The 13,121-nt window shown below is 37.9% G+C and overlaps 2 protein-coding genes across 3 annotated transcripts in view; both read right to left on the bottom strand.

Annotated features, from left to right (window-relative positions):
* Positions 1 to 531: 531 nt before the first annotated feature.
* The window catches only part of LOC144962223 (organic cation transporter protein-like), a 22,992-nt gene continuing 10,402 nt past the window's right edge, over positions 532 to 13,121 (bottom strand). Inside the window, exons 2-3 of the mRNA XM_078895140.1 lie at positions 11,323 to 11,505; positions 532 to 2,175 (exon numbers count right to left, since the gene is read on the bottom strand). Coding sequence (XP_078751266.1) covers positions 647 to 2,175; positions 11,323 to 11,488 — 1,695 coding nt within the window. The 5' untranslated portion in view covers positions 11,489 to 11,505 and the 3' untranslated portion in view covers positions 532 to 646. The remainder of the gene's footprint in view (positions 2,176 to 11,322; positions 11,506 to 13,121) is intronic.
* On the bottom strand, positions 4,398 to 11,313 carry LOC144962222 (uncharacterized). 2 transcript variants are annotated; one of them, XR_013643409.1, is made up of 2 exons: positions 5,355 to 10,586; positions 4,398 to 4,819 (listed from the first exon to the last, which is right to left on the bottom strand). XR_013643409.1 is itself a non-coding variant. In XM_078895139.1 (2 exons), exon 2 carries the CDS (start codon positions 8,492 to 8,494, stop codon positions 6,116 to 6,118), a length of 2,379 nt encoding a protein of 792 aa, XP_078751265.1. In that variant the 5' UTR covers positions 8,495 to 10,059; positions 10,595 to 11,313; the 3' UTR covers positions 4,398 to 6,115. The 2 variants fall into 2 exon arrangements, 1 of the variants encoding a protein (XP_078751265.1); XM_078895139.1 differs by adding an exon at positions 10,595 to 11,313 and having other exon boundaries at positions 4,398 to 10,059.

The following is a 13,121-nucleotide window of genomic DNA, read 5'->3' on the forward strand; positions in this document are numbered from 1 at the left end:
CTCTCTCTCTCTCTCTCTCATCCTTTCTTTCTCTCTCTCTCTCATCTATCTATCTATCTATCTATCTCTCTCTCTCTCTCTCTCTCTCTCTCTCTCTCTCTCTCTCTCTCTCTCTCTCTCTCTCTCTCTCTCTCTTTCTCTTTCTCTCTTTTTTTTCTCTGTCTATCTATCTATCCATCTCTCTCTTTCTCTCTCTCTCTATCTACCTATCTATTTATCTCTCTCTCTCTCTCTCTCTCTCTCTCTCTCTCTCTCTCTCTATCTATATATATATATATATATATATATACATACATACATATATATATACATATACATCTTACCCTCCCTCTCTCTCTCTCTCTCTCTCTCTCTCTCTCTCTCTCTCTCTGCCTCTCTCACACTCTCTCTCTCTCTCTCTTTATATATATATAATATATATATATATATAATATATATATATATATATAAATTATATCATTACATTTTTTATTTTTATTTCTCTCTCTTTCTGGGTCTCTCATACAAAATTACAAAAGCAGCAGGAACCTATAAAAACATGTTACTTTCATTTATTTTTTTTTATGAAACCAAAAATAAAAGATTACATAAATTGCATCTGAGTCATCATTTTCAAAAATAGCCGTTCACCTTGCTACATTATCAATTATTTATTCTTGGTCTTTGTTCCAACTTCGTCTATCCTCTCGGGAAGATCCGTATCTTTCGTTTCTGGTAACATGGACGTCAACATTACAGCAATAAGACACATGGTGGTGACAATCAGGCCTGGTCCCCATTTGACAATGTGATAGAGAGGTCTCATGAACGGGGCCGCCATGCCTCCGATCCTCGCAAAGCCACTGCAAACACCAATGGCGGTCGATCTTAAATTGGTTGGAAATATTTCCGGCGCGAATATGAAGATGACGTTAAAGGCGCAAGAGATGAAAAATTTTCCAATAATGAAATAAGCAGTACTGGCGTATTCCGAACCTTCCAGATTGTCGGCGAATGTCACGAGGAGTGATGACGTCATGAGACTGATTGCTGTTAAACCTAAAAAGCTCATTAAGACAAACCGACGTGGCCACTTCTTCATCGTGTAGTACACAACGGCGTTACAAGGAAGTTCTACCAGATTCAACAAGGTATAATTTAGAAATCTGTCCCCAGCAACGTTCGAAGACGTCATATATATACCGTAGTACGTCATAATGTTAGTGACAAATAAATACCACGTGATCAGCGTGGTTTTACGTAATGTTTTGGATCGTATGAGATCCAAGACGTTTCCTTTTTTGTCTTTTTTAGTTTCACTTCTTTTAACAATGACGTCATCACTTTGGTCGTGGTTTTCGCTGCCTATCATGGGAAGGGAGTGCGTTTTTGGTGATGATGGAAATGCGTGGTTTATATAGGCTACAAACGCTTTTTTTACTTCGTTGAAGTCTTTGCCGTTGACCTTGCTGGCTTTCTCTAAGACTCGCAGTGCGTCTTCTGTCTTGCCCGTTGCCATCAGCCACCGTGGAGACTCGTATAATACGAATGGATACGCAAGACAAATTAGTCCAGCCGCTCCAATACCCCCTTGAAAATATCTCCAGCTGTCGTTTCTGAAGAAATAAGCAATTGCCCCGGGTACCAAGGCAGCTAAAATCCATATATTACACATGATGGCTCCGTTTGCCTCCCTGTGTTTTGGAGTGATATACTCTACGGCATACACATAGAAAGTACACACCAACGATTGGTAAAATATCCCGCTCGCCAGTTTCAATGCGTAAACAACAAATATATTAGGAGCTGCCACTATAGACCATTCTAAAATGGACGTTAGAAATGATGACACGATAAAGATGGGCTTTCTACCGTAGTTGTCAGCTATGTAAGGTCCTATTAATCCCCCGAGCATTTGCCCTAGATTGAAAATAGTCTGCGACAGCTCGGCCACGCCTCTGGACTCGCACACCAGGTCCCACTGTGAAACGAAGGTCGTGTCCTTTTTATCAAAGAAGTCCCTTCCATCGGGGCACGTCATCGATTGTACCTCCTTCTCTTTCCCGCTATGGTTGGAGAAGATGATGATCTCACACTGTTTGTAGACAACTTCAGAGGTAGAATCGTTTTGGAGTCCGTATTTTGAGAGTAGTTCTGTCTCGTTGACGGATTTACACGCATGAGGGGGTTGGTATCCTGATGGAAAGAGACGGAAATTGCAACGCATATCATCATCTTCATGAAAATGATAATGATGATGATGATGATGATGATGATGATGATGATGATGATGATGATGATGATGATGATGAGGATGATGATGATGATGATGATGATGATGATGATGATGATGGCGATGATGATGGTGATGATGATGATGATGATGATGATGATGATGATGATGATGATGATGAGGAGGAGGAGGATGATGATGATGATGAGGATGATGATGATGATGGCGATGATGATGATGGTGATGATGATGATGATGATGATGATGATGATGATGATGATGATGATGATAATCCACAAAGTCAATAACGAGGGCCAAAAATTTTGACTAAAAGTAAAAAGGCGTCTGTTAGTGTATGTGGTTGAATTAGGCAAATGCATTTGTGACAAATTTTGTCCATTGCAACACGCTGAAAACTAGGTATATTGGCAACCTTGACGAAATCATCATTTATCATGATTTAACATTGTTGTAATGAACAATATTTTATGTTGGTTTGAGAATATTTCCATTACAACAATGAGCGCACAACATTTTGGGTTATCAGACCTGCAAATAAGTAAATGTTGATATAAATAATTTGACTCGTGGATTTTGTTATAAATATTTTGGGGAAAGAAATAAGAAATATGCAATACATTGTGAGGTTTACTTGCCAAAGATATCTAGCACCTCAATATCTTGTTCGTCTCTTCTTCTGTTTTTCGAATTATTTTATCTTAAATTTCTTTAAACCATTTATTTTGATAGAGGGAAATCTTGTGCGTGATTATTATCTTGACACTGTGGTGTAGTCTTTGCCTCCAATCCAAAAGGTCTAGAGTCCGAATCACTAAGTTACTTTAAGCAAGCCTGACGCGTACATATATGCAGGTCTGATAACGCAAATTGTTTTGGGCTCGATGTTGTAATGGAAATGCTTTCAAACTAACGCAAAACATTGTCAAATACAACAAAATTAATTATTAATTCTAGCTCATAATTTCGTTCGATTATCTGAAGTGCAAGTATGTGCAGCTTGAACAAACCAAATCGCCATTTCCCATCTAATTTTAACGACAAAAACCAAGACTATAGATGGGATCAAGAATTGCCTGGTGAAAAAATCTTACACACACACATTCAAAAAAAAAGAAAGAAAAATTCACTTAACTTCAATGAATAAAGATTCACCCACCTACTTCTAAGACAAAAGATTCACCCACCTTCAAAGACAAAAGATTGACCCACCTTCTAAGTGAAAAGATTCACCCAACTTCAAAGACATATGATTCACCCACCTTCAAATACAAAAGATAAAAGATTCACCCACATTCAAAGACAAAAAATTCACCTACCTTCAAAGACAAAATATTCATCCACCTATTCACAAGCCTTTAAAGACAAAAGATCCACATACCTTCAAAACCAAAAGATTCACCCACATTCAAAGACAAAAGATCCACCCACATTCAAAGATGAATGATTCACCCACCTTCCAAGACAAAAGATTCACCCACTTTCAAAGACAAAAGATACACCTACCTTCAAAGACAAAAGATTCACCTACCTTCAAATACAAAAGATTCACCCACATTCAAAGACAAAAGATTGACCCGCCTTCAAAGTGAAAAGATTCACCCAACTTCAAAGACATATGATTCACCCACCTTCAAATACAAAAGACAAAAGATTCACCCACCTTCAAATACAAAAGGTAAAATATTCACCCACATTCAAAGACAAAAAATTCACCTACCTACAAAGACAAAATATTCACCCACCTATTCACAAGCCGTTAAAGACAAACGATCCACATACCTTCAAAACCAAAAGATTCACCCAAATTCAAAAACAAAAGATCCACCCACATTCAAAGATGAATGATTCACTCACATAAAAGTTAAAATATTCACCCACCATCAAAAACAAAAGATTCACCTATCTTCAGAGATAAAATATTCACAAGCCTTGTGTGGCGGGTTGGTGTTAATTTTGTGGGGTCGAGTCCAACCGATAGCTCAATGGTCTGGATTCGAACTAGTATGCGCGCTATGGCTTTCGTTACCAGCTGCACCACTCAACCTATATCACAAACGGCTCAGGTTTAATCTAGGGGAGATCAAGAATTGCCTTAGGATCCCTTATAACTTAATTGTATTAATAACAAGTGAGTCAAGACAATAGTAACGCCCAAATGCAATAATAACAATTCTATACATAAAGTTTAATTAGATTGTTTCAGGAAAAGATAGAAAGAATAAGTATTTATTTGTTATCAGGAAGAATAGCTCAAATTGAGTGGATCTAATCTATTATATATTTATTTGTTACTTTGATATAATCATATGTGTCTGTGGAAAATACATTTGAAAATGGTATAAGCCCGTTTGGCTTATCTTTATCCCGCCGGCTTGCTTGACTGAGGCAAATGTATCAGCTAGTTCCAGAGTTGGCGCCTGCTTTGCAGAGTTTTCTGGACATCACAACAGTGTGTTGTAGTTAGGCTGACATCAGGGTTTTACCGCTGTTCAAGGACTGGGATGCAGGGATTCGGCACAACTGGGTGCTCCAACGACACGGAAAAGGACCAGGAAAATGGCCAGGAATCAGGATCAGGACAAGGACCTTCAATTTAAGAGTTAAAACAACAAGGTCTTAGAGCCAATCGAGTTTGTCTTTCGCCACCGAATCGTCCTTGAGCGACACATCATAATAGCCTTTATTTGCCGACAAAGGCAAGGAGAAGCAGTAACTCCATGATAATGGTAGTTGGTATATGGTTTAAACATCAACTGACAGTCGAGCTATCTCACATGATGAGAATTTAACAGGGTTGTGTCCCTGGTATTTCTTTATTTATTTTTATTAATTATAATTGAGGTTATGATGTGTGGCCGGCGATTGGCGGTGGGGTACAGACATTCAAGCAATATGCATATTGAATATAAATGAAATAATAACATTGATCATAAACAACTGTTAACTATAAAATAAGATACATATAGATATAGTTTTGTACAGGTATTCCAACTTACGAACATCCATGGAATAGCACAATTAAAATATATACACAAACTATAATATTAATAATAGATAGATTAAATTGAATTCACAGTAATATCTCGTTCCACTTTGAATGTTAACCAATAATTCATTTTACCTCCAGCCGAGATAGACAAACTTTTACAAGTTTGAAATTGGAGAGATAGCTCTTTTCCTTTGGGCTTCTTAGCGTGTGTGTGATAAGATTCATAGATGAATTTGGTTTTATGAAATGGAAAAGAGCGTCTGAATTTCGGGAATAGCCAATCAGAAGAATTTCCTGTTTTAGATAGCCAATGATATCCAGATGCTTTGGTAAGAAAGAATAACGGATAATTACCGGAGAGACAAGAACAGTAATTGCAATTAAGCGACTCTTGAGCGAGACAAGGACCTCATGGCCTAGGGACGTTGGAGACTTGTTTGGGAAAGGTAATTAGCAGGTGGCATGAATACAATGGGCAGACAATTTGAACAGGTAAATAAGCCTTAAGCTGAAAGTGAGTGTTCCGTTATACAATGGAAATATTTACCACCTAACGACCAAAATTTCCGTTAGAAAGATTTGGAGCTTTATTGGAGAAAGACTGTCCATGTTTGGTTATCTTACTGGAGGAGTTAATCAATTATATGTCTCGTCCACTAGGTTTGAAGTGGTTTTGAAACGAGACGCTGACGAATGATAAAGAAATCACGCAGTGAAAGAAAATCGCTCGTCACATTCTCCCCCTCTTGAAAAATCTCCTTGTGAGATTAAAATTAAGTCTAGTTTAAAATCATCTGAGAAACGTGGACAATAAGATAGTACTGCAGGTACAGTTATGTTGTTGTGACGTCATCGGATAAGAGATGAACAATTGTCGGGTCATTGAGGTCAGGTTATAGCAAAGTAGAGGTTATTCCTATTTTGCTTGCGGCAGTCCTCGTAATGTAAGGTGTGTTGGGGTCAGGTAAGCGCAGCACGGTTTGTGACGTCAGAGTCCTTTTTATAGCGCAGAAATTGTCCTCGCAGTGTGAAGCGTTCCTGGTTTGTCCAACATTTTTAAATTCAGGAGTTATTGTTTCTCTCTGATTTCGTTGCTTGGCAAAATTATGATTCCTTATCTTGGCATCATTTTGATTTCTTTTCTTGGTATCGTGTTGATTCCATATCTTTGATACATTTGGATTCCGTTTCTTGGCCTCATTTTGATCCAGATTGTGTGAAACATTTTTGCTGCGTTTCCTGGTATCATTCTGACTCCAATTTCGTGAAACCTTGTGAGTCCATTTCCATGTATCATCTTTATTCCATCGCTTGAGATCATTTTTATTCCGTCTCTTTGTGCGTGAATAATGTCTCGTGATGTTTGCGCCCGTGTATTGAACGGGAGTGTTTACAGTCCTAATCGAACCTAAGGTTACTGGAGCTGTGTTTGTTTGATCTGGTTTCCATTGGCATTTTTGACATGACTTTATATGGCTCTTGATGTCATCCGAAATACCAGGCCAGAAATAGTGGGCTGAGATGCGCTCCGTTGTGGCAGCGATTCCCACATGTCCTTTGAAAGGTATGTTGTGTCCCATGTCTAGAATCTGTCGGCGATGCGTAGAGGGGACGACGAGCTGATGGCGTTTTTTGCCAGAGACTCTGTATAACAACTCTTGTTGTATTATGAATTCTCCCTTTCTATTCTTGTCACTAGCTTCCGTCACTTTGGCGAAGTAGCGTGAGAGAGTCGTGTCCTCGGTCTGTGCCTTTCTCATTTCCTTTGGTCCAGGATTTTGTGATAACGGCGGCATATTCCGTTGATCCTGTGCTCTTGTCCTTATGTGACAGGCGTGAAATGGGTGTTTGGGCGTTCCGAGAAATACGTATTTGCATCCAAGGATGAGAGGGTGAGTAGGTGCGTCTAGCACTCCTGCAGGTATAGTTCCTACTACGTATGGAGAGGTTATTTCGATATTGGCTATCGGAAGTTGCAGAGATGGGCTGTCTGTAGTGGCGCATTGAATCTCGATAATCTCGCCTGTGAATTGGTCCGGCCGAACCAGGTCTCGTGCTACGACCGCGTGATAGTCTAATCCCGTGTCGTAGAGAACGGTCACATTCTGTCCATTTACCTTGACTGTGTCAATGACTGGAGGGTGATTCGAAGATTCTTTTGTTTTATGAAGTGGGTGGTTCCCAACTGTGCGACCTACATTTACACTGACAGGTTTTCCCTTTTGATGGCCGTTACGTTTGTTGTCGCGACGGCATTCCTCTGTCAAATGTCCCTTCATATTACAGTTCTTGCAGTATACGTGTTGTTTGTGTTGTGTTGTGTTACTTCTTTCGTATTGGTTATTGTTATTCTTCTTTTCATATGGTGGTGGAGATGTAGCTCTATCTTCATGTGAGGTGGGCGGTTTCTGAATCTGGTGTTGTCTCCTTTCTGTGAGGTGATTTTCTTGCGCTGTGGCAAAACGGTCAGCACATGTTACTATATCGTCCAGTTTATGAGCGCCTTGCTCATCGACAAAACGACGGACATCCAGGGGCATTGCATCTCTCAGCTGTTCCACCATGATAAGCTGGTTTAATCCCTCATAGGTGTCTGGGTTGCCAGATAGTTTCAACCATTGTTGGAGGCTGAGTTGCAGGTGATCTGCCAACTGGTGGTATGTTTCATGCCTGTCCTTCCTTAATGTTCGGAATCTTCTACGGTAGGATTCTGCGCTGACATCAAAATGTCTCAGTAGGGATGACTTTAGCTCCTGAAAGTTATTTTTGTTGTCCTGTGTCAGGCGAGTATAAACATCATAGGCTTTGCCCTTGAGATGCTGAGACGCTTTGAGTGCCCATTTGTCCTCCGGTAGATCATATGAGATCGCTAACTCCTGGAATCGCGTTAACCATTGATCAATCCCTTCAATGTGTGGGTTGAAAGTTTCTACCGGGAACGACATTACTTTATCAATGCTCCCATTACCCTGACTAGATGGGATGGGGCTATGGCTAGAGAGTCGGTTTTCTGCAACTTCCCTTGTTAAAGAAACTTCTATTTCCTTTTGGCGTGTGCGCTGTATTTCCGCCTGAGTACGCTCTCTCTCTGTTTCCAGATCTTTGTCTTTCATAATCTTTTCATACTCGTGTTTCCTCTTTTCCTCCTCTTCTAGTCTAGTAATCTCCCTTTCTGCGTTTTCATTGACATAGGCAGATAACTGTTCACCAGAAAGGCCCAATTCTTTTCCTAACTGGATAAACTCGCGTCTAATTGTAACACCAGTAGCCATGACTGATTAATTACGAATTGAACAACTGCAGAAGGTGAATGAGAATGATGCGATAGATGGAAGGAGGAGTAGAGCAGAAAGTAAACAAATAGAACTTTGCCAGTAAGGGTTAAATATGAATGAAGACGATAGTGAAGTAAGTCACAACACACTGTTGAAAAGCTATTTCGCTAAGCCAAACTTCAATGTATGCCACACACAGTCACACAATACTGAGAAAGAGTAGTTATTGCCTGGGGCTTAATTTGGCGTGCTCGTGTCAATAGAGAGATAATACTATTTACCGTTACACGTGTAAACAACAACTTGCAAGATGGCCTAACTTGAAGTTAGAGTGACTGTAATTTTTAATTAAGATTTGTTTAACTTAATTTTTGAAGGGGGGGGGGGTATTCTCGGCAAAAAGGGGGGGGGGGGGTATTCTCGGCAGGGGGGGGGGGGTTACTCTCGGCTGGAGGTCCAAAGTTTTATGGCAACAATGGCATAAAAAAGTGGCAATGAAATAACAATTTATGTTTTGTAAACTGCTTTAAAATTACGTTGCCTAATTATGCATATTTAAAATAACATGGTTGTCATAATCATAATCATAAATCAGTGTTAGTAACTAATTATCGATTAGTGGAAATATAGAAAAATGGGCATGTTCCAATTTCAAATGTAACCACGGTGACTTTTCAATAATAAATAAGATTTCTTCCCTATGATATTTGTAATTAATTAATCAAATGATTTATTGATTGGTTTGATTTAAGGTAGATATATTTACGAGCCCCCAATGTAATAGAATGCTATTGTTAAATTGAGATAGTAGCAGAAGTAAAGAGTGGGTGTTTCAATATTATATCTAGATTAATGACTCACATATTATATTATATTAAAGATTCATAATCCCGGACGAGCCCCCATTTTGTGGCGGGTTGGTGTTAATTTTGTGGGGTCGAGTCCAACCGATAGCTCAATGGTCTGGATTCGAACTAGTATGCGCGCTATGGCTTTCGTTACCAGCTGCACCACTCAACCTATATCACAAACGGCTCAGGTTTAATCTAGGGGAGATCAAGAATTGCCTTAGGATCCCTTATAACTTAATTGTATTAATAACAAGTGAGTCAAGACAATAGTAACGCCCAAATGCAATAATAACAATTCTATACATAAAGTTTAATTAGATTGTTTCAGGAAAAGATAGAAAGAATAAGTATTTATTTGTTATCAGGAAGAATAGCTCAAATTGAGTGGATCTAATCTATTATATATTTATTTGTTACTTTGATATAATCATATGTGTCTGTGGAAAATACATTTGAAAATGGTATAAGCCCGTTTGGCTTATCTTTATCCCGCCGGCTTGCTTGACTGAGGCAAATGTATCAGCTAGTTCCAGAGTTGGCGCCTGCTTTGCAGAGTTTTCTGGACATCACAACAGTGTGTTGTAGTTAGGCTGACATCAGGGTTTTACCGCTGTTCAAGGACTGGGATGCAGGGATTCGGCACAACTGGGTGCTCCAACGACACGGAAAAGGACCAGGAAAATGGCCAGGAATCAGGATCAGGACAAGGACCTTCAATTTAAGAGTTAAAACAACAAGGTCTTAGAGCCAATCGAGTTTGTCTTTCGCCACCGAATCGTCCTTGAGCGACACATCATAATAGCCTTTATTTGCCGACAAAGGCAAGGAGAAGCAGTAACTCCATGATAATGGTAGTTGGTATATGGTTTAAACATCAACTGACAGTCGAGCTACCTCACATGATGAGAATTTAACAGGGTTGTGTCCCTGGTATTTCTTTATTTATTTTTATTAATTATAATTGAGGTTATGATGTGTGGCCGGCGATTGGCGGTGGGGTACAGACATTCAAGCAATATGCATATTGAATATAAATGAAATAATAACATTGATCATAAACAACTGTTAACTATAAAATAAGATACATATAGATATAGTTTTGTACAGGTATTCCAACTTACGAACATCCATGGAATAGCACAATTAAAATATATACACAAACTATAATATTAATAATAGATAGATTAAATTGAATTCACAGTAATATCTCGTTCCACTTTGAATGTTAACCAATAATTCATTTTACCTCCAGCCGAGATAGACAAACTTTTACAAGTTTGAAATTGGAGAGATAGCTCTTTTCCTTTGGGCTTCTTAGCGTGTGTGTGATAAGATTCATATATGAATTTGGTTTTATGAAATGGAAAAGAGCGTCTGAATTTCGGGAATAGCCAATCAGAAGAATTTCCTGTTTTAGATAGCCAATGATATCCTGATGCTTTGGTAAGAAAGCATAACGGATAATTACCGGAGAGACAAGAACAGTAATTGCAATTAAGCGACTCTTAAACGAGACAAGGACCTCAGGGCCTAGGGACGTTGGAGACTTGTTTGGGAAAGGTAATTAGCAGGTGGCATGAATACAATGGGCAGACAATTTGAACAGGTAAATAAGCCTTAAGCTGAAAGTGAGTGTTCCGTTATACAATGGAAATATTTACCACCTAACGACCAAAATTTCCGTTAGAAAGATTTGGAGCTTTATTGGAGAAAGACTGTCCATGTTTGGTTATCTTACTGGAGGAGTTAATCAATTATATGTCTCGTCCACTAGGTTTGAAGTGGTTTTGAAACGAGACGCTGACGAATGATAAAGAAATCACGCAGTGAAAGAAAATCGCTCGTCACACCTTGAAAGACAAAGATCCACCCACCTTCCAAGACATAAGATTCACCTATACTCAAAGACAAAATATTCACAAGCCTTTAAAGACAAAAGATTCAGATACCTTCAGAGCCAAAAGATTCACTCACCTTCAAAGACAAAGGACATGATAATGTATGCCGTCAAAAACATATTCATGTAAGAAAAGCTGATTTGGGTCAGTCGGAATTTCCCCACAGCTCCAAGTTTTTCTAGAACCACCTCAAACGATGGTTCTTCTTCTTCTTCTGACTCTATTTCTTGTTTATTCACCATCTTGGTAACGTCGATTACTGTAATGATTTACATGATAAAGAAAATAATTTTTTGAAAGTGGAAACTCTATCATCATTATCGTCATCATCATCATCTCATCATCATCATCATCATCATCATCATCATCATCATCATCATCATCATCATCATCATCATCATCATTATCAAACATCATCATCATCATCATCATCATCATCATCATCATCATCATCATCATCATCATCATTTTCGTCGAGTCGTCATCGTCATCATCATCATTATTATTATCGTCATCATTTTTTGCCTCATCATCACCCTATCATCATGATCATCATCATCATCATCATAATCATCATCATCATCATCATCATCATCATCATCATCATCATCATCATCATCATCATCATCATCATCATCATAACTATCGTCGAGTCGTCGTCGTAATCATCATCATTATTATTATCGTCATCATTTTTAGTATCATCATTACCCCCATCATCATGATCATGATCATCATTATCATAATCATCATCATCATCATCATCATCATCATCATTATTATTATTATTATTATTATTATTATTATTATTATTTTTATTATTATTATTATTATTATTATTATTATTATTATTATTATTATTATTATTATTATTATTATTATTATTATTATTATTATTATTATTATTATTATTATTATTATTATTATTATCGTTATTATTATTATTATTATTATTATTATTATTATTTTATTATATTATTATTATTATTATTATTATCATTATCATTATCATTACTATTATTACTCTTATCATTATTATTATCATTATTATTATTATCATCATCATCATCAAAACATGCGCCATTCCAAACAAGGACCGTCACCACAGTATGCTCCGTGGTATACGTCGGACGTTAAAGAAGCTAAAACGAAGTGTCGGAGAACAGAAAGACTGCTGAAAACATCAGCCTTTACGATTCATCGTGAAATATTCAAGAACGCATTTCGTGCCTGGAAGACAACAATAAAAAAGGCAAAGACCACGTATTTTCTTTCAAAATTCGAAACTTCTAAATCTTGCAAACAATTATTTAACATCTGCAATGATCTACTTGGACGTGAAAGATGCACTTCATTACCATCTACAACCAATCAAAGAGACTTGTCAAACACATTTGTCAACTTTTTTAAAGACAAAATCCATAACATTCGTTCAGAACTAGATCGGCATGAACCATTTATAGATACAAATACATTCTGTGGTACACCTTTAGACAAGTTCCAACCAGTTTCACCTAGTTTCATAAACGAGTTAATAAAAAAAAGCCCCCATTAAATCCTGCGACCTTGATCCCCTACCAGCACAGCTTTTGGCCACTTCCATCGATACATTATTACCATCCATTACATCAATCATAAATACATCCATACTGACTGGCGAAGTTCCATCGTGCTTTAAAAGTGCCCTCGTCAAACCACTTCTGAAGAAACCATCACTGGACCACAATATATATTAAACAATTATCGTCCTGTATCAAATTTACCTTTTTTGTCAAAACTTTTGGAGAAGGTAGTTCTTACTCAATTAACATCTGATCTTAAGGACAACAGTTTGGAATAACCCTTTCAGTCAGCCTACAAACATCAACACAGTAC

This window comes from Berghia stephanieae, unplaced genomic scaffold (assembly GCF_034508935.2).
Source record: "Berghia stephanieae isolate SIO BIC M18660-M18661 unplaced genomic scaffold, UCSD_Bste_1.3 scaffold70, whole genome shotgun sequence".
Classification (NCBI taxonomy): Eukaryota; Metazoa; Mollusca; class Gastropoda; order Nudibranchia; family Aeolidiidae; genus Berghia; species Berghia stephanieae.

Bases quoted from the DNA above. Each gene is read 5' to 3' on its own strand.
- LOC144962222 (XM_078895139.1), bottom strand. From the start codon at position 8,494: ATGGCTACTGGTGTTACAATTAGACGCGAGTTTATCCAGTTAGGAAAA.